We start from the raw sequence: 26,587 nt of genomic DNA on the forward strand, positions 1-26,587 counted from the left end.
AAATGAAGACTGAATACTTACCTCCGGGATACCACCCGGGCTCAGGAACAGGATTCCACTGAGTGGCTTGATCAACAAGGACTGCAGGAACCAAACACACGTAATCAAACACAGGTGAGGAGAGTTTCCACTGCATGTTCTGATCTGCTTCTTCCTGAGTCACCTGCAGTGACTGGAAGGGGGTGAGGTAATGACATGGCACACATACCAAGGTGTTGGTTCCCACAGCTAAAAAGGAACATGGGTGACCTTTTCTCTGAGACCTAGCAGGTCTTCAGGCAAAGAAATATTCATGACTCATCTGGGCAACGCCCGCAAGGCACAAAAAGCTCTTGGAAGGCCTTAAGAGGATCTTAGGTAAAATTGCACATGAATAACCTATTGAAACATAAGTGTTTATTCCCTCAAGCAGACAGACATTGATAACTTACCTCTGGGACGCCCCCAAGGATCGCCTCCCCATAAGCAGGATCCAGCTGAGAAGCTCGATAAGCACTGCCAATGCCATCATCTGGAATCAAGCACAGATCAGAGAAGCTTCCATGCGCACAGAGGAAGCCCACGCTAAAGAACTGGAGGAAAAAGCAATTGTCTACGCTTCTCGTGGACAAGAGCCCGTGAAAGGCTGCACCAGTGCTACCCCTGCGTGTTCCTGTGGGCCAGGGACCTGCAGTTCGTCCAAGGGGAGCAGGGCTGCAGGACTAGAGCAGAAACGCTCCTGTTTTCCCGAGCAGACATCATCTGAGCACGCCGCTCCGGGACGTCCCCGAGGCTGAAAGCCACAGGGACTCAGTGCCCAGGTCTCTCACCCCGCACCACTGCTCCCGGCCCCCTCGCCTGCCCGGAAAACACCCCCAAAGTGGCCGCAGACCCTCCACACCTCCCCGCGGGGTGTCTGCCCCCCCTGCCCGCACCATGGTGCCTGCCTGGCTTGCCTGGCCCAGCCCGGCTCAGCTGCTCTCCCGGACCCAGCCCTAGCCCTGGCCCCACTGCCACCCCGCTGAGGTGCGGTGGGTGCCACGCCGCGCTGCTTGGGGCTGGGTGCTGTCCCCCTGCCCGCCTACCTGCTCCCTGTGCTCGTCTCAGAGCAGCCTGGGTGTCCTGGGCTTGCAGGGCCACCAGGAGGAGGAAGAGGAGGAGGCGGGTGAGGACCACGGCCCCCCAACTCTCACACCGTGCTGCTGCTGCTGCGGCCACGGGCTCTGAGACCTCATGGCCCCGTTGGGCCACGCCTTACGCCAGGCCTCCCCAGCGAACACCCGTTGCCAGCAAATTACTGAATCTGCACACTCCTGCATTTCCTTGTTCCATACGAGCGTGGAAGGAGCAGAAGTGGAAGAGGGCCGGCCTATTTTGGGAGGCAGCACTGCGTATGAGAGTGCACAGGAACTCAGGTCTTACTTCCCAGAAGTCAATCCATACCAAAAGCTCCGTAGGAAGATTGCATAAAAAAGCCAATTGCAAGGGCCTCTACTTGCTACTGTTTTTCTCAGACAGCACTCTAGGAAGAAACTAGCTTTTCCTGCTAGTTTTGCTACAGCTTCGTTACCTTGAAAGATGAAACTTCTTACTTCTGCTACTCCCAAACAGCCTCGCAGCCCAGCAAAACCATACTGCAGGGAGGAAACCTTCACCATGCAAAGATGGGCACGCCACGGGAATACGTTACTCTCAAAGAACAGACTCTTTCAACCACTCTTCCTCTTGCTTACCAAAGTTCTGACACTGTTAGAAAACAACAACAACAACAAAGCGGGGTTCTCATTCACATTTTATTGAGCCCGTTATATCAGCCATTCAACGGTAGGTCCAACTCCAGCCCGAAGCCCAGAATAAGAAATGCCATCTTGAAGTTTCTGGAAGAAGGAAGGGCTTTGAAGCGGCAAGACCAGAGAACATTCATGAAGGCACTGTCGTGCAGGTACGCATCCCTGATCACAGACCAACTGCACCGTTACCTGAGTAAGTGATGCGCTCAGCTAACTTGCAGCCAGTGACGTCTGGAAAAGTAGCGCACGGTCTCTTGTTCATTAGCGCCGAGCACGTTGGTTGGAATTGGGTCTGCGAAGAAAACCATATGCAGTTAGTCTGGTTTATTCGAGTACATTAGGACAAGCCCAGTTCACGTTTACGAGGAATCACAGCAGGTCCCACCTGTCCCTGCAGACCCCAACACCACTCCTGTGCAGCATCCCGAGGAGCAGTAAGCGCAGAACAAGAAACCTTCCTTCAAAATAAGGCCCACAGCCTGCTCGAAATTTCAACAAGAGGCACAGAGCACCAGCTGAGAATAACCTCTGCTTTAACTATGCCGAGCTCCGCCGTCTCCATAAGGAGATCAGCTTCCAAATGAGCCCTAGCCCTAAAAACACACATCTTCCCTAGGGCAATGCAAGGTAAACACCAGAGCACAGGGACACCTGCTCATTCCGTTTAAGCTGATGGGGAGAAGGACAGAGGACTAGAAAGAGAAAAATAAGGCGAGAGAGGAGACAGGGGAGCCGAGAGAGAAAGACAGGTACAGGGAAAAGGCTAGAGAGATGGAGAAATCAAGAGAAATCGGGATGAGGAGCCCTGCAGAGAGATGGAGGAAGAAAAGGTACGGTCGGGGAGCAGGACAGAGGCATGGGGGGGCGGCGGGAAGGAGAAGCAGAAGGAAGGGGGGATAGAGAAAGACAGGGACAGGGAGTGGGGCATACAGGTGAAGAGTGACAAAGAAGGACAGAGAGCAGGACAAAGGGACTGAGAAATAAAGAGAGGGTCAGATTCGGACAAGGAGACCGAGAAGGGGGAAAAAAATGGCAATGGGCTGGAGCACAGAGATGGGCAGCAGAACAAAAGGAAAGAGAGACAGGGACAGGGGCAGGGAGCAGGACAAAGGGATGGAAGAGGGAAAAAAAATAGCGATGTGCTGCAGGACTGAGATGGCGGCATTAAAGAATTGACACGGGGAGCAGGCCAGAGTGACAGAGAGAGAAAAAAGGAACGGGGAGCAGGACAGCACTGGAAGAAAACAAACTGTGACGGGCAGCGGGACAGAGAGACGGCCGGGGCAGCTGCAGGGGGCGAGCGGGGCTGGGGCGGCTCTGGGAGTCGGGGAGCCCGGTGCCTGTGCCTGGGGGGGCGGCGGTCTGTCTCCGTCTCCTTCCCCGCCACAGTTCTCTGGGTCACAGAGCCCTGGGTCACTCCCAGGGCTGCCCCGGCTGGGCCCGGCTCCAGCTGACCGGGAGCCCGTCGTACCGGGCAGTTTGGAGCCCCCCCACCATCCCCGGGCAGCCAGCGGGCAGCAGACATCCCCGCACCCGCACAAGGGCCTCGGTCACCTCACCGGTGGCCCCAGCCCTCACCTCAGCTGGGCCACTGCTGGAGCACAGACTGCACCTCCCGTCACCAACAGGGCTGCCGGGAAGCTGAGGCGGGGGGAATGACAGCTCCCGGCATGCCCCGGGACGGAACATGGTCGCCCGGCAGCCCCGTGCCCCAGGACTACAGCTCCCGGCATGCCGCGGGGCACGCCTTCCTGCTGCCTGACCCTGCGGGGACACCGTCCCCCGGCTGGGCCCCGCCCCCCCGCAGGCCCCATGGCTGCCACCTCCGCGGGGCTGCCCAGGCCCTGGAGCCCTGGTGGAGCAGGGAGGAGGAGGAGAGAGGGACAGAGCGGCAGAGAGGGGTGGGGCAGGGCGGTGGGGTGCCCGGAGAGGGACGGGAGACGGACAGAGGGACAGGAGCAGGACAGAGGGACGGGAGCAGGACAGAGGGACGGGGAGAGCAGGGGGAGCTGGGCAGGGAGTGGAGAAAGGCAAACTACTGGTGAGGAGCGGGCAGAGGGATAGAGCGGGGAGGAGATGGAGGGGGAGGGGACAGGAGGGTGCAGGAATAAAAGTAGTGGTAAGCAGCAGGAGAGGGGGACAGAGAAGAAGAAGGGCAGGAAGGAGGACAGAGGGACGGACTGTCACAGGCAGGGTGAGGGAGCGGGCCGGGGGTCAGAGAGAGGGAAAAGGCACGAGGAGAGCGGAGTGAGAGAGATGGGGCAGGGAGCAGGACAGAGGGGCAGAGGGGAGAGAGAAAGGGAGAGGCAGAGACAGAGAGCGGGACAGAGAGCAAGAGAAGGATGGGAAACAATCCAGAGAGACTGAGAAACAGAGGGATGTGGATGAGGACAAGGAGGCGGAGAAGGACAGAACAGCGATGGCCTCCAGGATGGAGACGGAGGAAGAGCAAAAGGCGATGGGGAGCAGGACGGAGGCCCAGAGGGGAGAATTCGCCAGTGAGCTCCTGCCCATCTCAGTGAGCACAGCGGCAGCTATGCCCGCAATTTTGAGGTCTGCCACAAACCTACAGGTGCCTCAGTGCGAAGCGCGGAAGGTAACCTCCGGATGCAAACCCTTCTCCTGCCCAAGCCCTTGGTAGGCAGCCAGAGGGGACAAGCCTGAGGAATTCTGCCACTAGAAGGAGTGCTGCCAGCTGGCCGGGAGGGAGGAGCGGATGTATGACCTGCCTGCGTGCTGTGTCCCCACATTGTTCCCCAGTGTCTGCGGCGCTGCTTATACACCGTAATTGTAGAGTTTTGCTGCAGACGCTGACTTGGGGGCAATGCTAGGCAGAAGGGCGTGTTGTTTCCAGTCCCCCGACGGGTTCAGACAAGGCAAAACCTTTGGCGATAGCTGTCCCAAGTCCCCTCGGCGTCTGGGGCTTTTCCTGTCACCCCCTGCCTTTTTATACAGGTTTCTCCTCCCCTTTAGCTGGGGAAAGATAGGGAGCAGCAGTCGCTGGCTGACCGTACGTGGGTGGTGAGGAACAAGAGCAACAGAGAGGGCCTCTGGTTTTAGAGGGCCTCTGGTTTTAACGTGACCTAAAATCAGAAGCGTCTTCAATCACGAGTCCGCACCGGGACCTGCAAGAGAGCTGTAGCCATCACTGCTGGAGCAACAGTAGCCCTCCACAGCAATGAAAGACAGCGTCTCTTTCCGTGCCTCAGAAAGAAAGGCCCGACAACAAAGGCCATCACTGCTGGAGCAACAGTAGGCCTTGGTGCAGGCCGGTGGTGAGGGCACTGCCTGCGCTGGGCAACTCCCCGCTCCCCTTCCCCTAGGGACCAGCCAGCCCTTGCTGCTCCTCACAGGAGGGACTGTTGGCTGGCCGCCTGCATGCTGCCGCATGCTCTTCAGATATGGCCCAGCAAGCGTCCCTGGTCCCTCTCCACCTCCTGTCTCCAGAAGAGAGAGCTCTGTCCCTTCCTTTTGCTGCAGCAGCAGCTCCCAGGCCCTTCTGTCCCAGCTCTCTGGTGTGAGAGCTGGGCAGGCAGGCACACAGAAACCTTCCTGGCTTTTTTTTGTGCGTGTCGGAATGTCACGGGCAGGCACCGGGTGTAAGTGTTTTGCACGAGTCACTTCTGCTTGCTTTTAAGACCCTTTTTTGGTACTGGTCTTTCAGGGAAGGCTTATGCAGGCGAGAAGACAACCTCTCCTGTAGTGCTGAGGAAGGGAGAGAAGGCGGCAGGCAGGTTTCCAGCATCATGTGCTCGGCTGTGAGCCGTCAGCAGCAGGATGGCACGGGCTGGCCTGAAGCCCCTTCCCGGGGCTGGTGCTCGCTTCCCCATTCACTTCCCAAGGCAGAGGCCAAGTCAGAGGGGCACTGAGGGGGCTGCGCAGACCACTGTCCCCCCCAGCATCACTGTCTCCCTGGCACCCAATCTCATCCACCCCTTGCTTTGACTGAACAGGGAGAAGAAGAGCTTTGGCCTCCGCGGGACCTGGTGGTGCTGGCTGGTAGCCCTCCTCCCCTTCACAGTCCTGCTCTTGGCAGTGCTCGTGCTTCTCCGGTAGCGCGCTGCCTGGCCCATGGCGACAGCTGACGGGACCGTGGAGCCCGGTGGAGGAGGGCTGTTTGTGAGCCAGGGTTCCCAGCCCGGGGAGGTTTCCTCGCCACACGAGAGGCTGCACAGCTCTCGTGCCAGTCCCAGGAGGCGCAGCACCTCCTGCTGACTCGCTGCGAATGACCCCTGCCTCCTCTGGCATCGCCCTGGGAGAGTGGTGGCACTTGGGCCTAGTGCTTCGGCACAACCGAGAACGCGGTCGTGCAGCTGCGTGAGGCTTGATTGCTGCTCCACCACGGTCTCTCTGATGGCTTCCGCTCTGCCACCTGGCAGCTGTGGGGCAGCCTAGGTATGTGCCCTGGCCTCCCTTTCCATTGGGAAACCCCGGCTGCCGCCAGGGATGAGAGGCCTGGCTCCACGTGCTGGAGCTCTCGCACAGCCCAGGGAAGAGGGCAGCTCAGGAGCCGCTGTCTCTGCCAGAGGCAGGCCACCGTCCATGACAGGCACTGTGTGGATGGAGGGATGGGAGAGCTGGAGGGCTCCCCTGTCTGAGCTGGGGCAGCGGGGGGCTTGGGGAGGGATCAAGGGAGCAAGAAAGGAGCGAGCCTGCTGGGAAGATGGCGACAGGCTGTGTAGCTGCAGGGGAAGGACCAGTGGTAGCAAAGAGCTGTGTGTGCCGGCGGCAGCTGGTCCTTGGGAACGGGGGAAGCAGCTGGAAATTCAGCAACAGGTCGCTGCAGGAGCCTCCCTTCGGCACTGTCCTCGAAGAAGTGGGGTGGCGCTGGCCGCCTCTGAGTCGGTGGCTCAGCGTCAAGGAGGGAGCCTGGGTCACGGTGGCAGCTGCTCAGCAGGCGATGACATATGGAGGATGTCACTGTTAGCTGATTGTGTCGCTTGAGGACAGCTGACGGGTAAGCGATGAGCTAGAGAGGAGGCCACTGCTGGGTGACTGTGAGCACTCCCGTGAGGGCAGAGGGCCAGTCGTCCCGCACAGAGGCCCCGGGCTCACTGTGCAACTCGCACTGTGCGGTGAGGTCCTCGTCCTCCTCCCAGCGGGGCACGGCCATCTTCTCCTGAGGTACCCCGTGTGCCACAGGGCGCTGACAATGGCTTCTGCCTGGGAGAGGAAACATCACCGCTCAGGCCTGGAGAAAGCAGCAGTTTTCCTCCCCAGACTCCTTGCTGAGGTCTCCCCCAAGAGCGACAGTCAGACTGTCCACGGAGTGTTGCTCTTTGCAGATATTTCAGGTGGGGTGACACGAGCCGTTTTGGGACACACCGGGCCCTTTGGAGCCCCGCCCCTGCCCCTCAGGCAGAGTGGCCATCTTGTCACTGCTGGGATGCCCAAAGAGAGCGGGATGGGTTATCTTGGGTGGTCAACCACAGCTGCCACCAGCACTGAGCCGGGGCATGGGAAGGTGTGACCTACAGGCTCTCGGGCCAGGCAGCGTGGAACTGGCTGCCAGGTCCTTTGGCCCACGTGGGCATTTCCTGACTTCTGGGTGTCCGCGTTACAGGTTTCACTGCTCTGACGGAGAAATTCATCCAGAGGAGCGGCGCAGACAGAGGCACCGATGAGCTGGCGCAAACCCTCAATTACTACCTGTGTGACATTTTGGAGGGTAAGAGCCATGCTGCAGGACTGTCTGGCATCGGGCCGTGAGGCTGCTCATGGAGGGTGGAGGCAGACCTGCTGGGCAGCCTGGTCCTGCCTCCTTTGAAGGGCTGGAGCTTTCTGTGGCCCGGAGGAACAGGAAGAGCAGCCAGGGTCTCCTGGCGAGTCAGGACCAGCGCAGGTCCTTTCTGCTCCCCACTGTGGCTGAGGAGGCACCCGCTTTCTCAGCAGCCACCTCTGTGTCTCTGGCGTGAACACCCGGCTCAGTGATGCGTTAGGGCCCAGAGCAGGCTGAGGGCATCCAGCAAGTGCCAGCGCGAGAGTGACCTGAGGGTGCTGGCACTGACGTGTGTGTGCGTGTGCGAGACCCTCACGAGCCCCTTTTCACAGGGCACATCTTGACCCTTCCGAGCTGACCGTGAGCACATTGTGGCCACCCCTTTGGCAGCACTTGTAGAGCAAAGCAAGAGAGTCCTCAGGGATGATGAAGGGTGTGGAGCATCTCTCCTGTGAGGAAAGGCTGAGAGAGCTGGGACCGTTTAGCCGAGAGAAGAGAAGGCTCAGGGGGGATCTTAGTAATGTGCCTAAAACCTGAAGGGAGGGTGCAAAGAGGACAGAGCCAGGCTCTTTCCAGCGGTGCCCAGTGTCGGGACCAGAGGCCACGCCACGGGCACGCACTGAATCACAGGAGGTTCCCTCTGTACGTCAGGAAACGCTTTGACTGTGAGAGTGACTGAGCGCTGGCACAGGTTGCCCAGGGAGGTTGCGGAGTCTCCCTCCTTAGTGCTCCTCTCTGGGCAGAGGGGCTTGCTCCGTGGCTTCTGGAAGAAGGTGTCCACATGACTCTTCCTTTCCTTCCCTCTGTCCACAGAGATGCTGATTTTTGGAGGAGACATCTTGAAGTTTGCTGGTACGTACTTAGGACGACGATGCCCACGTCTAGTCATCTGCAGCATTTAACTGTTGTGGCGGCCATTTGCTCTGCTCTCCTTCTCAGGAGGCTCTGTGCAGCACCTTGAGCCAGCTTTCTGGCCAGGCATGCACGCCGCCCTTTCTCCAGGCTTCTCTTTCCCCCCGGGCCTGCCTGCGGTTTGGCTTTGGCAAGGGCTGTGGCTCCCCTCACTCTGCCCCCACTTGTAGGGCCCTGGGCTGGGGGTGGGGGCAAAGAAGCGCTGAGAGGAGGAGACCGCCTAGAAAGCGCAGCCCAAAGGTGTGTGTTGGGGTGGTGGTGAGGGGCAGGGAGGCCCTGGTGGTGGCGGAGCTCGGGCTGCCAGGCTGCGAGGCGGGGAGGATTCCCTGGTGTGCTGCAGCTGCAGAGGAGCGCTTGGGGCAGGGGGTGCCACCGCTGCCGGCTGGCTGCTGCTGTGGCTGGCCCGGGAGAGGAGAGGTGTCCCGGTGCCATCGTCCTGGAGGACCATGCCCTCCCACAAGCCCATCTTCCTCAGCACATTGGCCGGTTTCTGCTGTCCCTGCCACTGAGCGTAGGTCGGGGAGAGTCAGGTCTCAGCAGAGCCTTTACCTTCCCCTCGCTTTCCCCAGGGGATGCTGTGCTGGTGCTGTGGAGAACAGGACCCCAGGAGCTGGCTAAGACCATCAGCCTGGTGCTGCAATGTAGCTGGCAGATCCAGAAGAAGTGTGGGAGTCGTGACACGCACGTGGGTCAGAAGGTCCAACTGAAGATAGGTACGGGCGCTGTGCCAGGCGCAGATCCGTGGCACTCTCCCGTGCCATAGGGTGCTTCTCACGGGCAGGGAACGCGGGGATCCCTACTGGGGCTAGTGCCAAAGGAAAGCATGTCCTGCGAGCATTCAAGGGGCCAGCTGTAGTCGGAGTGGGGATGGGAGACCAGGACTGCTGGCTTTGCGTGCGTTTGCAGATGCAGAGGAAGCTTAAAGGCAGAGCGGGTGTCAGATCAAGTATTAGGGTCTTTGAATGCCTGCTTTAGCACAGACGTCTGCGGGAGGTAGTTCTCCTTTCCTTTTTTTCAGGTGGGGGCGGCTTTGCATCCTTTCCCCTGCTGGATTCTCCCCTGCCTTTCACAAAGAGCAAAGGGGAACTGCTTTGCATGCGGCTGTGAGAAGGGCTTTGGCAGGCTGTTGTGTTTTCTCAAGCAGACAGCTCCAACCTGCCTGCACGTAAACGGAGCAGGCGGTGATCAAGCCCGCTGGTTTGCTGGGCTTCTGGGGCAGGCAGCTGGGCAAGATGCCCGGCACTCTCAACACATTGTCAATGTCACCTTTGCTTGTCTCTTTCTAGACACCCGTTTCAGGGACCTGTGTCAGTATCCCCCCGAGTAGGACGGAGGACGCCCTCCCCTTCCATAAAGCCCGTCTCCCCACTGGGCTTCAGATTAGCTTCTGACCAGCGGAGATGCTGGGGACTGTAGAGCTCAAAATGTTCCCTGTGTCAGTTCTGCTTCTCCCTCTCTCTCTCTCTTTCTCACCAGGGATCTCTGCAGGGTCCATGAGCCTCCTGACTGTCGGAGACAAGAGGCGGCAGTACTTCTTGATCTGCGGCCAGGCCCTGGGTGAAGTTTGTGAGGCTGAACAGCTTGCGAATGCAGGTGAAGTTATCCTCTCAGCCACCTCCTGGGAGCTCTGTGAGCAGCACCGGCTCAGGACCAAGCGTCTTGCAGGCAAAAGAGCTGTGAAGGTAGGTGGATGGGACGGCCTCTAGAGCGATTCCGAGGGCCCGGACCTGGGCATGAATGAGGGAGGTGTCAGAAGGCCGAGGAGCTGAATGTGGAGAGAGCTGTAGCTGTGAAAGCGGGCAGGCAGCTGAAGCTCTTGTCCTTCCATCTCGGGGGTAACGGTGGGCTGGGCTCGCTTGGTTTGAGGGGTCGGGAGGCACTGGAAGGGTTTTGGCCCCACCAGCAATGTCCTCTGTGGGTCATGGAGCTGTTGTTGACAGCTGGGGGATGCTTGGGTGATACCTGCCCAGCTCCGGTGCTTCTGAGGAAGTACTTGTGTCCCATCCAGCCAGGTGGGCTTGTTGTGCCCTTTTCTGGGCAGTGACGGTGGAGGGCAGGCTCTGTCCCCTGGACTCCTGGGGAGGCCAGTGGCAGTGCTTTCATTCTGTGTGTCTCCAGGTTACAGGCATGGATTGGATGTCTTGGTCAGAATGCCAAGACGCTTTACGCAAGCTTGTACAACGCTCAGTGAGCCACGGCTTGGAAGGGGAAGGTGGGTGCCAACTTCACCTTGTTCTGTGATTGCCCGGAAAGGTGGGGCCTGGCTGCTTCAGGGGCCAGAGAGGAACCACCTCCGCCCTCTCCCCCCTTTCGGATAGCACTCCTGCTTTTGGCCCTCCTGTGCCTCAGCTGGGGCAGTCGCTGCTGCTGCCTCCTCCTTCCAGGGGACAGCTCTGCCCCGAGCATCTGGAGGTGGCAACATGAGCAAACGCAGAAGACTCTTTCTCCCCCGTTTCCAGCGCCAGCCCCTGCTTTCCAACACCTCGTAGTCCCATCCTCCCAGCAACCAGCTGCATTTTCTCTCCTCAGGCGCCATGAGGCCTGCTTTTCTCTTGCCCAATGATTATGATGCGGAGGAGGTGCTTAGGCAGTACATACCAGAAGCTGCTCTCAGGAAGGTACGGCCAGGCCGCCACTGCTGGGGGCTGCATTTTTGGAGGGTAGAAGAAGTGGTGCATTGCAGAGATGGAGTCTTCACGAAGACAGACAAACAAAAGAAAATGCACCCTGAGACAACAACGCGGGGAAACTGAGCCAAGGAGCACCGGTGCTGCACCATTGTGTGCGTTGTCCTCAGAGAGACACGGGTGGCGGGAGGCGGACTTCTGTCTCTCTGTCTTTTCCGTGGGTATGGTGCTGGAGGTGCTGCGGACATGATGGTGGCATAAAGGGGAGATTCCACTGAAGTCCCTAGAGCATCCCTGAGGGTCGGCCCTCATGCCCATACCTGTCCCAAGATGGGGTGTTACCGGAGCACCTTTCTCTCCTTTGTCATTTGTGTTATGATTCGGCATCTGCCTGCCACAGGCTGGGCAGCCTGCCGGCCGTTTGCACTGAGAGGAGGATTTATCCCTTCCTCCGGTAGTACCTGCTATTGCCAGTACGCCTGCCGTCCCTCGGTATCTGGTGTGGGCAGTAAGCCCCCAGGAGAGCAGGCTGGTGAAGCCGTCGTGCTCTTGTCTTCCAGCTTGATGACAGCGTGCCGCTGGACCTCTTCTCTGAGCTACGGCCAGTCACCAGCCTCTTCATCCAGCTGCGGCTGGCTGAGGATAAAACCACAGTGGAAGTCTACACGATCCTCCGCAATGCCAGCAGGATGATGCGAGAAATCCTCTGTCCTCACAAGGGCGAACTCAACAAAGTCCTCCGGTTTGATAAAGTGAGTGTGGGGGAGCAATCGCCTCCCCCCACGCTGAGAGGGTGGGCAGTGAGCAAGAGGGAGAGACTCCCTCTTAGGCATTGTAGCAAGATGTGCTGCATCTGTCCTTGGCAGGGCTGCACGTTCCTCTGTGTGTTTGGACTCGCTGGAGAAAAGCTGCCCTACGAGAGCCTTCACGCCTTGCAGAGTGCTATTCAGATCTTCAACTCGTGCTCCACAATGCTCGGGGAAAGAGAGTGAGTGTGTGGCGGGGGTGAGGGGGGTGCATGCTGGCTGGGACGGCGCAAGGGGGCTTACCAGGAAGAGACGTGCCTTCCAGCTTGCCCTCCCTTGTCCCTGGCAGGAAGGAGGCAGTGCCCTGAGAGGTGGCAGGTGACCCCTGGGCTTAGCCCACGGCAGCCAGGCCGAGTCCCTCCGAGCACACCCTGCTAGCCACCGCGCTGGAACGAGCCCTCGCAAGGGCGAGAGGCTCCTTGGTGTCAGAGGCAGGCCCTTCTGGGCGACTGGCCCATGACCAGGGATGGGGCCCAGCCACCTGATCTCAAGATGCTGTCATGGCAGGCGGTGCCATCGTGGGGGCGCCTTCCTCCCTCCCTCCCTCTTTGCTCACGAGAGGGCTGTGGCCTTCTGCAGGTCGCAGCTCAGGGAATGTGGCCTCAGGGGAAGTGTCCAAAACTTGCTGCATGCGCTCTACCCCTGTCCGTTGTCCCTTGCAACCCGGGTATGTTGCGCCCCTGAGCTCTCCAAGTCCCCGAGACCCGTGCTGGCAGGGCAGGATGGCAGGTGGCCCAGGCTAGCGCCGAGGGGAGGTGCGGGAAGGGATGAAGCCGGGCGGGCTTCATGAAGGGGCGCTGCTGAAGCCGCACTCTTTCCCCGTGTGCCAGGGCAGTGTCTGTTGCAGTTACCAGCGGGACGGTGTTCTGCGGACTCACTGGCCACCCTGTGAGATATGAATACACAGGTACGAGGCGTGTGTCTGAGGTGCGGGAGGCTGTCGTGGGCCTGCTTAAGCATAGCAGTCTGGAAGAGGAAGGTGGGCTGGGAGAGGGCTTGCCCAGCAGCCCGTCAGGAACGGCCCAGGCAGCTCTGGTCCTGGCCTGGGGCGGGAGAATGGGCTCCGTGGCCGGTTGTTCCCCTGAGTTCTCCTGACCCCGCCGTGGGGTTGGCCTGTGCCGGAGGTGAGGCAGCCATTGGCCTGGAAGGGTGCCGTGGGGCTGGTGGCACCGGCACATCAATGCGTGCTCTCTCTTTCTCTCTCTGGCAGTCATTGGCCAGAAGGTGAATTTGGCAGCCCGGATGATGGTGCACTACCCCGGGCTGGTGTCCTGTGATGCAGTGACCTACGCCACCTCTCGGCTGCCCCCTTACTACTTCAGGGAGCTGCCGGCGAGAGAGATGAAAGGCCTTAGGCATCCTGGCACTGTCTACCAATATGTGGGGATCCCCGAGGAGAGGTGAGTGTCCTCTGAGAGGGCTGGATGAGGGGACGGTGGCACCGAGGGTGCAGCCTTGGCCAGCAAAGAGGAGTTCTGCAGAGAGAGACCAAGCTGGTCTCCCTTCCCTGTGGCTGAGAGGGTCGGAAGCCCTCGCGTGGGAGGCTTTTTGCCTTTCTCCCCTGCTGTCTCCTGCTGGCTCTGTCCAAATGGCTTTCGACTGTGCTTTCCGTGCTGTGCTTGCTCCAGCCCATGCCCTGGTAACGCTGACCCAAGGAGGTTTTTGTCCCAGCTGCTTCTGAGCAGGAAGCTTTGGGCCAGTCCGGTTCCCATGGGGAAACGTGGACCATCGGGACACTCTTCCTCATGTCTTCCTGCTGAAATCTCAGCTCTTCCCCCGGGCCAGGAGTTGACCCCCTCTTTGGATGAGGGTTTGAATGTTAACATTGCCGTCTCTTTGAAACTACGGGAAGACTTGAGCCAAAGGTGCCAGGTGCTTGGCATCCCAACCCGTTCAGTGACACAAGTCCTCCTTTCCAAGGCACTTGTTTTTCTTGGCCAACGTGGTAAATGTCTGCTAGCCAACAGCACACCCTGGCTTCTCTCGCGTGTCTCCGATTTCTCTGGGTATGGCCTCTGGTGATGGACTCTCGATACGTTCTCCTGCCGCGCCGTGGCCATTGGGCTTCTTTATGCTTGCAGCTGTCCTAGCGTGCAGCTCGAACGTTGGCTAGGGGAGCGTGCAGGGGCTAACACGCTGCTCGAAAGAAAAGCAGGTACCCGAGGAGCAGCACGTCCTGCCCCTCCCTGCCAGGCTGCTTCTCTACGTCCCTTGGCTTCTCACCAGCTAATTGACTTGTGTTTTCTGTTCCCCTGTTTCTAGCATATTTGGCATGGCTCTTACCAAGAAGAGGTCCGAGTACGTCCCATTGCTGGGTAGGTGGAGAACGCCTTGCTCTTCTGAAGCCGTTTCTTCCCCTTGGTAACTTTTAGTGCCACGCTGGGAAGGGAGAAGCTTTTGCCAGGGACGGTGTTGCCTGCAGCGGCCCTAAGGAAGTGCCGCCTGTCTTGGTCACTACTTGGCTGATATCTTTGGGGTGGAAAGCAGGGTGAGGCGCCTGGTGCTCCCTGCCGTGCTCCAGACCTGGTAGGAAGGTTCCTTTCAGCTATGGAGCTGCTCACCCCCTGGGGGCTAAACTGATCCCTGTCTTTGGGATCAGGAAAGAGATTTCCTTCTGCCAGACTGACAGAGAGTTTGGGTGGTAGGTTCTCCCCCTGGTAATCCTCAGCGTTCCTTTCTTGGCAGCATCTGGGTGTAGATATGGAAATGCCAGGACACACGGGATGCCTTTAATCACTCGGTGTCTTGCCGGATGCTTTGGGCCTTGTTATGGGTTAGGCCTGGTAGGCAGCTCAGCCCCACAGAGCCGCTCGCTCCCCACAGTGGGATGGGGAAGAGAATCGGAAGGGTAAAAGTGAGAACACTGGTGGGCTGAGATACAGGCAGCTTAACAGGTAAAGCAAAAGCTGCGCACGTGCGCAAGGCAGAATCGGGCACTCGTTCACTGCTTCCCATCGGCAGGCAGGTGTCTAGCCATTCCCAGGAAAGCAGGGCTTCATCATATGTAATGGTGACTTGGGAAGACAAGCGCCATAACTCCGAATGTCCCCCCTTCCTCCTTTTTTCCCCCAGCTTTCCTTGCTGAGCACAGCATCATATGGTATGGCAATAGGCCTGTGGTCAGTTGGGGTCAGCTGGCGCAGCTGTGCCCCCTCTCAGCTTCTTGTGCACCCCCAGCCTGCTCGCTGGCGGGGCGGCGTGAGAAATGGAAAAGGCCTGGACGCCGTGCAAGCGTTCTTCAGCAATAACTAAAACATCGTTGTGTTATCGACACCAATGTTTGGTCGCAAATCCAAAACACACCACCATACGAGCTATTCCTGAAGAACATTAACTCTAGCCCAGCCAAAACCAGTACAGGCCTGAAGACGCTGCCTTAACTCCCGGGAAGCGCTCTGTGGCTCGTGGTACAGCAAGGAGATGCTTTGAGCCTCTTTGGGACATAGCTGCCTGCAGCGACTCAAATCATCCCTTCCAGTCTTGTGCTGGATCACTGTGGGGAGTTGCATGGGGCCGGCTGAATCTCTGTGCCTGTGGGAGGGGAGGGGTGCGGGGCAGGGAAGAGGGCATGGGAGCCGCGCGGTGGGGCAGGCGGGCCCACTACTGCTCTGAGGAAGGCAGAGGTGCAAAAGCTGGGATGAGCGGGCGGGAAGGAGGCCTGGGTGCAGGCAGGCTGGCGGATGTAGTGGCGGGGAGGGAAGCTGTGGTGGAGGGTGCCAGCAAAAGGGACGGCTCTTTGCTTTTCAGCACGCGCCAGCAGCTCGTTTTCTTGTTTGTCTTCCCAGGTCGGGAGAAGGAGATTGACCTCTTTGTCAGCTGCTTGAAAGCCTATAAGGCTTTAGGAGAAAGGCACATCCTGGCATTTGAGGGCCCGATGGGCTCCGGAAAGAGCCACTTACTTACTGAACTGGCCTATTTAGGCCAGGCTGCTGGCCACAGGTACAGGTTTTTGACCTGCAGCTTTGGGACACTGCCCCTGCCCGTCCCCTGGCAGCCATGGAACACTCCAGCCCCTCTGCCAGTGCGCCTGGCCCTTGGGCTGCAGCCTCCCGAAAAAGCCTCCTGGAGACACTCGCTAGGAGCTCCTGCGTGCTCTGCTCCCGCCTCTGCCTCTTTGGGGAGTTGGAGGTGGCTTCTTGAGCCATGGCCTTTCCTCCTTCACCTCTGGGCCAGGCACAGACAGAAGGAAAGAGCTCAAGCTCAGTGCTTTTCATCTGACTCCAGACCCAAGAGACAGCAGGGCGGCCTGTCTCAGAAGCCCTGCTTGCCCTCTGCGTGTTTCCCAGAAGGAGCACTGGGGCAGAAAAGCCTTCCCGTGGTCTGGGAGGCAGACTGCTAAGGTCTGGAGCCCAAAGGCAAACTCACCGCTTGCTCCATCCTTGCCTCTTAGCCCCGTGAGTTCCTCTGCAGGGGGCACGTAACGAGACCTGGGCTGGCGCTGCGGAGACACAGGGCCTGGACCTGGCTCTCCCAGTGGCTTGGCAGCAAGTGCCCCTCTGTGCCCTTTCTCGTAGGAGGAGTGAAAAGCTTGGCCTTCTCTGGGAAGCACTTTGAGATGGGTGGCTGAAGAGCTCCCCCCAAGGGCATCTCCACCCCTTTTGTCTTAGAAGGCTTGGGCTGTTGGGGATCTCAGTCCCTTTTGCTTTTGCACGGCAGGGTAGTTGCCATGGAACTGCTAGAGGTCAACGTGAGGCAGTCCTTCTCTGCCATCCGTACGCTGACGGCCAGGGCCCTGGGCCTCCAGGACTGTGAACTGTGCAGTGACAGGCAGTGCATGCTGCAGACAAAGCTCCGAGGGACAATCGAAGAGAGCAGCTATTGCCTCCTCAATGACGTTTTCCTTGTCAAGGTGAGCGCGAGAGGCCTCTCTGGCCCTGGAGAAGGCCTTCTCACGAGCTTTTCTGGGTCTGGCATCGGGTGGGCACGCTGCTGGGAGTGCCTTAGCTCAGGGGTGGGAATCGCAAGGGTCCTAGCACACGTTTCCCATTCCTGGGCCCGGGGGGCTCCCTGACTGTGGTGAGATCATGTCCCGTGCTGCACCTGGCAGTGCCCGGTGCCTTGTTCGGCACCCTGGAAGTGGCATTGGAGAGAGGCTGGTGCTGACCTCGTGCTGAGGTCACTGCTGTGTGAGTGCTCTGCTCCAGTCAGCCCAAGATTCCCACAGCCAGAGAGCCAGCTCTTCAGCCCACCCCCAAGCCCCAGCTCTGCCAGAGACCCTCAGCAGAGGGCCTTCGCTTTAGGCTCCAGGTGAAGTCCCCCCTGTGGCTCCTTGCGCCTGTGTTGGGGAGAGGGAAGGTGCGGAGGCCAGCAGAGGCGGTTTGCTCTGTGGTCTTGCTCGGTGGGTAGGTGTGCCCTAGCCCCGGAGTGATCTTTCTCCCTGACTCCTTTTCTGGCCAGTTTCCCGTTTCGGACAAGGTTCGCGAGATGCCTGAAAGTCAAAGGAAAACGGAATTGCACTCGACTTGGGCAAAAGTGCTAGAGAAGGTGAGCATTTCTCCTCCTTCCTCCTGGGTCAGAGAAGGAAAACAACCCTGCCGGCTGTGGGCTCTGCACCACAGCGTGTGAGCGGGTGAGAGGACCAGGCATCTGGGTTATCGCCATTCAGGGCCTGAGAAACCCCCCACCTCCTCCCCGCAGCCCCACAAGCACACCCAATAACTTTCCTCCCGCAAGGTGTGCCCTGGAGGAGGAACGATGTCTTCTGCATTCCCTTGCTCAAGCTCCCTCCTTCTGCAGGGCAAGTGATGTTAGGTGTGACCTTAAAGTCTCCAAGAAATTAAGAGTCAGTAAGCTTCTGAGCAGGGAAGTGGTTGGGGAGAGACATCAGAGCATCCTCTCAAGAGACAGAGGCTAAATCTCCTCCCCGGAAGACACTTGAGAATCCACCGGACTGCCCTCAGAACACCCTGCTTTTTTTCAGGCCATTGGAGCAGAATTTGGCATATTTGTCATCGACAATGCCCATTTCATCGACCCTGCCTCCTGGAGTATCATGTCACCCCTGCTCCAAGACGTCTCCCTCTTCACGGTCATGAGCTTAGCTCCAGGCTACGCGCGAACAGAGAGCTTTTGCAAAGCCGCAGCAGAGAACACAACATCCCAGCAGATCACCTGTCTTCACCTGGACGAGCTGAAACCTTCAGCCATGGTGCAGAAAGTCTGCCAGGGCCTTGGAGTGGTCAGCATCTCCAGGGATCTAGCGAGGTAAGTTCGAAGCAGGGGAGCTCTTCCTGAGGGCTTGAACCTATGCAGACCATGGAAGGGACTCACCTCCCCAGGAAAGGGAGCGCAGGGCCGCTAGAAGCATCAGTGCCTCTAGCAAGTACTGGGCGCGGGTTGCTTTTTATGCCTCGCCCTGGCAGGTGGGAGCCGAGAGTGGGCAACTCCCTCGGCACAGAGCGTGGGAGGTGTCAGCCCTTCGCTGTTGCACAGGGAGGAAGGGAGGAAGGGAGGAAGAGTCCCAAGCCCAAGCGTGGCTGGGGTGTGAAAAGGCCTTGGTCTAGGTGGCCAGGCTGTGGGGGAGATTCCCCGGGGCAGAGGTCTGCCCTGCTGCCAGAGAGGATCTAGGCTCCCGAGGAGAGGAAAGGCAGGGCTTGCTGCTCTGTGCTTTGGGCATTGTCCGCAATTCTTTTCCGATGGACTTCCGTGAAGGCTGGGGGTTCAGGGGGGCCCAAAAGCTCAAGCCAGCGGGAGGACCGTCCCTTTCAAAAGTGAGGTGTAGCTGTGACGAAGATGCTGGCTACCCTGCTATGCCCGAGTTACTCGCCGCCCACCTGAACTGTGTTTCACCTTACTTTCCTTGTGGGGGTCACTGCCGGGTCTGCTCCTGTCCAGGTTCCTGATCCAAAGAAGCTTGGGGGTCCCCTATTACTGCGAGGAGCTGCTGCGCTGCCTTTGTTGCAACGACATGCTCTTGTTCCGCAACCGGAGGCGGGGTGAAAAAGCAGAGGACAACTGGGAGAACCTGATCAGTAAGCACCTTTGCTGCTGACTAGAGAGTCGCTGTGGCGCGTTGTCTGCAGCACAGTCTTGCCCTGTCGTTCCCCCATGGATCTGGGCAGAGTCAGATCTTGCAGCAGTGCAGAAGTTGGTCTGGCGGAGGTTGTGGGCTCCTGTGTGCCTCGCTGTTGGGACAGCCAAAGCAGGGGCTAGCGAGTTCTGGTGGCTTGGAGGGGCCTAAATTCTTGGGGCGGGGGTTGGGGGGCTAAACCAGAGGGGAAATTGTTCCGGAGCACATGTGTTTCTGGTGTTCCTTAGGCATTCTAATGGGCACGTAATTTACCTTGCCCAAACGCCAGCTCGCTTGAGAACAAACCCCAGCTTGGGGTGAGGGACAGGCCCGGGAAACTTGAATCCAAAACCATAAATCCCCACAAGGGTGCTGGTAACGGAAGAAAACGGTGGTAATGCCACCGAGAGAGCAATGCCAGCCAGAGTGCCGTGGCCTTGGGAACAGCCAGGACTGACGCTCCGTTTTGCATGACCACCGGCAATTTCCCTGGCTGCGGACGTAGCGCTGTTGAAGGCAGCAATGCTGCTGCTTTCTGTCCCAGGGCGTTCAGTCGCCCCCTGGGAAGTCTGGAAGCTTTGACTGAGGGACTGTTTGGGAAAGCTGGTCTGAAGGCAGAACATCTTTGGGAGGGCTGTGCAAGGAAACTGTTTTGCTCTGCTTAATGACCCACGTTCAGCGCAGGCAGGTCAGCGCGCCCACACTGGCCCGTGTAAGGTGGGACTTGTCCCATCTCAGGTGAAGTTTGAAATGTTTGCAAGCTGCAAGTCACTTTGCAAATTGCCTTATTCGTGCTCTCCTGCTCCACCCAGCTTCTGCAGTCGAGGCTTCAGCCCTCGCAGCAACCTCGAGCTCCAGCGCGGGGAATGATGGCAGGGTCTGCATCATCAGACCAGACGTGAACCTGGAGAACACCATGCTGCCCGCCAGCTTGAAAGGTGAGGGGCCGAGCGCCGCTCTGCCGGCTTGCGGCTGTGCTGGGGCCCCTTCCCGGGGCATCGGCTAGAGGAAGGCTGGGCATCTGTGTGCTGCAGAGTCACCCTCTCAGCTTGGGGGCTCTGCTGGGAAGGTGGCTCCAGTCCAACCAGGAACAGGCCTGGGGTTGCGGGCAGCCCTTTTCCCCTCCTGGGCGTGGACCAGCCGTGAGCGTGCTGCCTGCTTTCCAACAGCGGGTAGGAGAGAAAAGCTTACTGGTGCAGCACTAAAATGGCTCCCTTTTCTCACAGAAGCAAAGCCTTTGCTGGGAAAAATCTTTGACTTGCCTCTGACTCGACTTTGAACGTGGCTTCTACCTCGCTATTCTCTTTTTAAGTTCCCCAGCTAGCGCTGGTCTCAGGGCACTTAATCCAAACCAAACCCGGTTTTTTTCTGTGGATTGCCACGGAAATTCCCCCGTAGCCAGGGGAGCTGGATGGGGGAACTGTCAATGAGTGTCTCTCCTCTCTAGCCATAGCCATTTGTATGAACCTTGGAGAAGCATCATGCTAAAAAGTTGTTTTGTCCAAAAAAAAAAGACGACAACCAAAAGAAAGGAATAGTATCGTCTGGCCAAGTTAAGACAACTGTTGTGGGGAGCTCTGAGTCCACCTCTGATGTGGGGAAAGTTCTCTGTTCTCTCTGCGCACTACTCCAGATCTGGTAGGGCGCATCATGGGATGCGTGTACCTGCTGGATCCTGCCCTCCTCACCCTTGGTGGAGGAGCGTGCGTTTGAGCGTCTTGCTCTTCCCCAGGCCTTGTGGCCTGCGATTCCAACAGGAGCGGAGCCATTTTGAAGACGCCTACCCTGGGTTGCGATTGCCCAGCAGGTGCAGTCCCGAAGAGAGGAGGCCAAAGTCGACCCCGTTTCATGTGTTGAAACTTCCCAGCCTCTCCAGCCTCAGCATGGGGAACAGGCAAGAGAGAGACGTGTTGCTGCTTTTTGACAGAGATTGCGCTGGCTCAGCTGGACCGGATAAAGCCGCTGAAGCAGATGGTTTTGAAGTTTGCAGCTGTCATCGGGCCAGTGTTTACCACCCAGCTGCTGTCGCACATCCTTCCCACTGGCGTCAGGCCCAAGATGAACTGCTTGTTGAACACGTTGGTGAGCGACAACATCCTTAAGCGGCTGAAAAGCACAGAGGTGCCAGAAGATGTCCAAGATCCTACCAAGGGGCCAGCCACCTCTCTGCGGGCAGAGCGCGGTAAGTGGTAGCAGTAAGGCGGACAAGGGAGCTCCCAGCTGTGTCCCGGCGGGGCTCCCCAGGGCATGGTGCGCTTTCCCCCGCCAGTGATGGGTGGGTGGAGCTCAGGCAGGCATGGCTGTTCGGGATGGGTTGTTCAAAGATCTTACAAGTCAATCTCAAAGCACACTAGCTTTGCACCGGAGGGAAGTCCGCACCAGCCGTCCCAAGTGCCTCTGCTCCCCTGCCTCCAAGCACTGCTCACAGCGCAGGCATGGGAGGGCTTGTGGAATCCCTGACATCCTCTCCCAGCCGCCTGCAGCGTCCAGATCAAAGATGCCCTCCAGAGTGCCCCGGGGCCTTTGACAGGCTTTTACTCGGCTTTGATTCCCCTGTGGCCCAGGGCGGGAAGCTCAGGAGGCTGGGAACCGCCTTGCCAAGAGCGGGGAGAAAGCGCTGGCCGGGGCTTGCTTCGGCTGGCGGCAACATCCCCAGCTCCTGCCTGGAGTGCAGCTGAGCACTGTGTCCCCAGGGCTGTGCTAGCGTCAGCAAGGCGAGCGGGCCCTTTCTCCCCGTGCTGCAAGGCTCGGTGTGCAGCAGCGCTGGTTCTCTGCCGAGGATGTGCATGACTTTCATACCCCGGCTGGGACGGCCCTGAGCCCTGGCCCCAGCTCGGGCTGCCGCAAAGGCCCTTTGCCTTGCAGGTGTGGAGAGGCCCTCTCTGAGCAAGACGACTGTGGAGCAGCAGTCTGGCGTCCTGGCCTTCTGTGTCCTGCTGCTGCGAGAGGCTGCCTATGAGCTGTGGCCCGAGAGACAGCGGGTCGCCTTGCACTGCAAGTGTGCCGCCTTCCTGGAGCAGCACGCGCACAAATGCAAGAGCTGCAGCCAAGGGGACTTTGTTGCCTTCCACCGCTTCGCCGTCACCAGCACCCAGGACGGAGGGAGCCCTCATGGCCCTGCTGCCCAGGGCGACTCCCGCAGCTGGGAGGCCTTGGTGCTTGCAGGAGAACAGCTGAAGAGGGCTAGGACCCACGGCACTGAGGGTATGCTGTGTACCATGCTCTGCAGCCCGGGCCCTCCTGGAGGCCAGGGGTGTGTGCTGGGGATCGGGTGGGAGTAGATCTGCTAGGGATGAGCCCAGGAGGTGAGGACGACCACTGCAGACTTTCCTCAGTCTGTTGGGACCCTTGCAAGGATCCTTGCAAGCCCGCTGGGAAGAGCAGCTCTTACCCCCGGGGTACGCGAGGAGGTGTCTAACCCCCTGTTTTCTTTCCAGATGCTGCAGATGCTCTGCAGCAGCAGCAGGCTTTCAGGGAGGAGGATTTTGGGTGAGCAGACAAGGTTTTGATTATTTTTGAAGCCAGTGAGCTCAGGGTCTCCAGAGGAGACAAAGGAAGCGGCAGCATTTGGCTGCCGGTTGTGACTCTAGCTTAGGGGAGAGGCTTTCTGTGCGGTGGGAGCTGGGAGGAGATGGCCACGGCGATGAGAGAGTGCTTGAGGAAGCCCGTGGGCTCAGAGTGATCGTCACCCTCCACTGGAGCAGCCCTTGCTTTGCAGTTCCTCCAGAGTAGCGCTGCAAACTCTGCAGGGGAGACGCCGCCCCAGGGACTCGAGTGCTTTGCCTGTGGGAGGTGACAGAAAGCCCAGCTTGTCTTTTTCTCCCTACCTACAAAGCACCTGTATGAGTCCTGCCTGCCCGTGGCCTCGTGCTCTGCTTTGAACAAAGGGCTTTTGATGCCGTCTCTGTGGGGAGAAGGACCAGTATAGGTGATGCCCGTGTATTCTGTGCTCTCTTCTTCCCCTGGGAACTGTCCTCTGACTAGTGTGGCAGGGCGGTTTCTGGCAAAGAGCGAAGAGACAACTGAGCTGCCCAGCAAGACCGACGGGAAGCACAACGGCACATGTGAATGCAAAGCCATCGTGGAATCGGTGCTTGTGCCTTTGGCTCGCCACTACATGGCAATGGGCGATGCTGCCAGAGCCTTTTACTACCTTCTGGAGTGCGCGGCTGCCTACCTGCATGTCTCCAACAGCTACATGGTGAGTTGCCCTGCTTGCCAGGACCCACTGTGCACGGAGTCCTCTCAGTCGCCTGGCTCTGGGCAGGACAACTTCCCCGTTGCAAGAGGGCATGCCTTCGCGGGGCCTTGGAAGGGAAATGCTGGGTCAGACCCTGACTTCTTCCTCCGGTTTGCCTCTTCTGCGGCAAGAGACACAGGGCACTGTGCCCTTAGCACGAGGAGCATTAGCAGGGAGGCGGTCTGAAGGATCACTGGTGCCTGTGCTCTGAGTCAGGGTGACTGTGTCTGAGCGGGCATCACCAGGGAGAGAAGCAGGCTCTCTTAAGACAGATGCCAGAGGCAACGGGGGAGGACAAGGCTGGCCATGGGCTCTGCACCCACGCTCACCTGCTCTCTGTGTGCTTGCGCAAAGGCCCTCATGAAGCTGAACGAAGCGGAGGTCCTGAGGAGCTCGGTAGAGAAGAAAGTGAATGTGATAGCCCGCTTTGAAGAGGCCACCTTCTTCAGCCTCAAAGGGGAGGTAAAGAGACGGGGAGGTCTGGAGGGACCGCCTGGGGGACGCAGCTGGATGCCTTCCCCAGTTGCAGTGGATATCCCTGGCATCTCCAGCCACTGGCAGATTCCTGCAGTCTCTTGGGCAACTACTCCATATCGGGATGATTCCCTTTTCCTGTGCAGGTCTGCTGTCATATGGGACGCCTGAAGCTGGCAAAGAAAATGATCAGGAAGGCGCTGAGCCTGCTCAAAAGGCAGTTTCCCCGGACCTCCGTTGGAGCCTTTGTCAAGCCGCAGCTGGAAAAGTTTCAGTGTGCCGCTTATGTTGCCAGAAGAGCATCCTCCCTTCCGCAGGAGGCCCGGTAAGAAGCAGAACTGAGAACCCGGGAAGGAAGAGCCATTTCCTACCTGGTCCCAGGCATCTGGGCCCAGACCTGCCTAGACTTGAGGCCACACCTAACCTGACACATAGGCCTTAGCAGGACCGAGGCGTTAAGGACCGATGTGCGGGTAAAACAGGCAACGACAGAGCCCCACGCTCCCTCCCCTCCCTGCGCAGTCATGGGAACAAAGCACGCCTTTTGGTAAAAAGCAGCTTGCAGCCGGGGATGTGGCTGCTGACACGTGTTGGCTGCGGCAGGGGGTTGGTGGTGACTGGGAAGAGAGCGCTGTAAAGAGGGAGTAGAGGCTGAAGAGGGGCAGGGGTCTGGAGGCAGGACCGGGACATGGGGAAGGAGCAGTAGGTGGAGGTGAGGTGTGAGAATCAGGAAGCTCAGGGGCCGATACCCCTTTTCCTGCTGGTTCCCGGCTTTGCTTGGCCCCCCCCCCGGCGCTGTAGTGCCAACGTGCCCTCTCGAGCGGTCAGCTTCCCCCGGCAGCACTTCTTTGCCCCCTTCCGCTCTGGCAGCCCTCTCTCCATCAGCTCCCTTTCCTCCGAGGAGGTGTAACTGGCTTGTCCACCGCCCTGCTTTCCCCCGGCCCTGTCCGATTTAGCACTGTACAGCTAGAGCCTCTGGGCCCAGCAGTTTCTCTTGTGTGGCAGGAGGAAGAGGCTAGCCTGGCTGCTGCGGCAGAGCTGCTGCCTTTCCTTACTGGAGCACCTCTTCAGCCTGGAGGGCACTTCCAGCGGACGGACGTTCTCCCGCCTGGCAGCGCGCATGAAGGCCAACACGGACAGGGCGGCAGACTCCTATCGGGCAGCAGACTCCCGCCACAGATAGACTTAAACCAGAAGGGTGGAGCTGAAGTCAGCTAATTACACATCTCCTCCATGATGACCTTTGTTGTTGGGCCTTTCTTTCTGAGGCACGGAAAGAGACGCTGTCTTTCGTTGCTGTGGAGGGCTACTGTTGCTCCAGCAGTGATGGCTACAGCTCTCTTGCAGGTCCCGGTGCGGACTCGTGATTGAAGACGCTTCTGATTTTAGGTCACGTTAAAACCAGAGGCCCTCTAAAACCAGAGGCCCTCTCTGTTGCTCTTGTTCCTCACCACCCACGTACGGTCAGCCAGCGACTGCTGCTCCCTATCTTTCCCCAGCTAAAGGGGAGGAGAAACCTGTATAAAAAGGCAGGGGGTGACAGGAAAAGCCCCAGACGCCGAGGGGACTTGGGACAGCTATCGCCAAAGGTTTTGCCTTGTCTGAACCCGTCGGGGGACTGGAAACAACACGCCCTTCTGCCTAGCATTGCCCCCAAGTCAGCGTCTGCAGCAAAACTCTACAATTACGGTGTATAAGCAGCGCCGCAGACACTGGGGAACAATGTGGGGACACAGCACGCAGGCAGGTCATACATCCGCTCCTCCCTCCCGGCCAGCTGGCAGCACTCCTTCTAGTGGCAGAATTCCTCGGGCTCGTCCCCTCTGGCTGCCTACCAAGGGCTTGGGCAGGAGAAGGGTTTGCACCCGGAGGTTACCTTCCGCGCTTCGCACTGAGGCACCTGTAGGTTTGTGGCAGACCTCAAAATTGCGGGCATAGCTACCGCTGTGCTCACTGAGATGGGCAGGAGCTCACTGGCGAATTGCAGCTCGGTTCGGGAACGGCAGGATGGCAGGGGCTTCATTCAAGGAGCTTCCAGTTGCCTGCAGGAGCTCTGCATATGCAGATTTTCCTCTGGCACCCTCCTTAGCACACAAGTTCCACGGCCACCACAGAAACATCGGGCATGCTGAGCTTACAGCTGTGCCACGCCTTCTGGCCCAGAAGCTTCCATTTCGTCACACAGGTGTTAAGCAGGACTGGGGTCCCTCTGGCTGCAGGTAACGGCCTCCCTGCTGCCAGCTGGGACCGTCAGTATGTGTGGCATCTACTACAGTGGCCAGTTATGCCTTCAGCTAGGAAGGCTGTGGCTGTGCCGCAAACAACTGCCTTCCTCCTTACGTTTCTGTCTTACAGAGTATGGAAATAGATGTCCAGCTGGCTGTTTGAACGGTGCAGGTTTTCACCGGCACTGGCGTGCACTGCTGGCCTCAGACTAGCTCCTTGCAAACTCCACCATCTTTTCCGTCCTTTCACAATGGTATATATATTGCAAACGGACACCTGCAAACGCCTGAGAGTAACATAAAGGCTTGGTGGAAAAGTAAAATAAAATGAAATAAAATAATCATATCTATTTGTCCATAGCCGCTTCTTCTTCTTCCTCCCTCTTTTTCCTCTCACCCATTCTTTCTTCTTTAATTTCTGCTCGGCTTCTGTTTCCAGCTACGCTGTGCCTGGTCTCTCTCTGAAGCCCACCCTTGCAAACCACCCACCTCAGAGCAGTTCTCAAATTTTTCCCATTGATCTTTGCCTGTCTCAGTAGCTGGAAGCAAAACAAACTCCAAAGCTTCTGTTAAACTCTGGGTGCGTGGCCGCATGGATGTGAAGAGACTGAAAGTTGGTACTGAGTCAAGCCAGAGCCGGGAGGAGCGTTCAGTCGAGATTTTTGCAGTGGGCTTGCAGAGGACGCAGACCCAGGTAGACGCGCTTCTGGATAGGCTCCCCCTTGACATCCAAGCCCTCGCACATGGGAAGCGAATCTTTGTAGGCCAGCTGTTATTCTTGTACGGTTTCGATCTAGCGGAGGCAG

The 26,587-nt window shown here is 58.6% G+C and overlaps 1 protein-coding gene and 1 long non-coding RNA gene across 2 annotated transcripts; one reads left to right on the forward strand and one right to left on the reverse strand.

Moving 5' to 3' along the window:
* Window positions 1–1,753: 1,753 nt before the first annotated feature.
* On the reverse strand, window positions 1,754–3,409 carry LOC143173279 (uncharacterized). The gene is made up of 3 exons (XR_012997509.1): window positions 3,348–3,409; window positions 1,959–2,061; window positions 1,754–1,856 (listed from the first exon to the last, which is right to left on the reverse strand). It is a non-coding gene; the product is annotated as an uncharacterized LOC143173279 (long non-coding RNA).
* Window positions 3,410–6,432: 3,023 nt separating this feature from the next.
* On the forward strand, window positions 6,433–24,806 carry LOC143173267 (adenylate cyclase type 10-like). The gene is given in 26 exon segments (XM_076363482.1): window positions 6,433–6,585; window positions 6,789–6,905; window positions 6,907–7,063; window positions 7,333–7,437; window positions 8,302–8,340; window positions 8,970–9,113; window positions 9,877–10,082; window positions 10,519–10,612; window positions 10,930–11,018; window positions 11,588–11,779; window positions 11,894–12,015; window positions 12,664–12,740; window positions 13,044–13,233; window positions 14,096–14,148; window positions 15,619–15,772; window positions 16,490–16,682; window positions 17,231–17,317; window positions 17,754–18,037; window positions 18,668–18,804; window positions 19,664–19,780; window positions 20,770–21,024; window positions 21,708–22,046; window positions 22,835–23,043; window positions 23,437–23,544; window positions 23,703–23,881; window positions 24,562–24,806. Coding segments are annotated over 26 exon segments (3,978 nt in total). The 3' UTR covers window positions 24,740–24,806.
* Window positions 24,807–26,587: the final 1,781 nt, after the last annotated feature.

This window comes from Aptenodytes patagonicus, unplaced genomic scaffold (genome assembly GCF_965638725.1).
Source record: "Aptenodytes patagonicus unplaced genomic scaffold, bAptPat1.pri.cur scaffold_43, whole genome shotgun sequence".
Taxonomy (NCBI): Eukaryota; Metazoa; Chordata; class Aves; order Sphenisciformes; family Spheniscidae; genus Aptenodytes; species Aptenodytes patagonicus.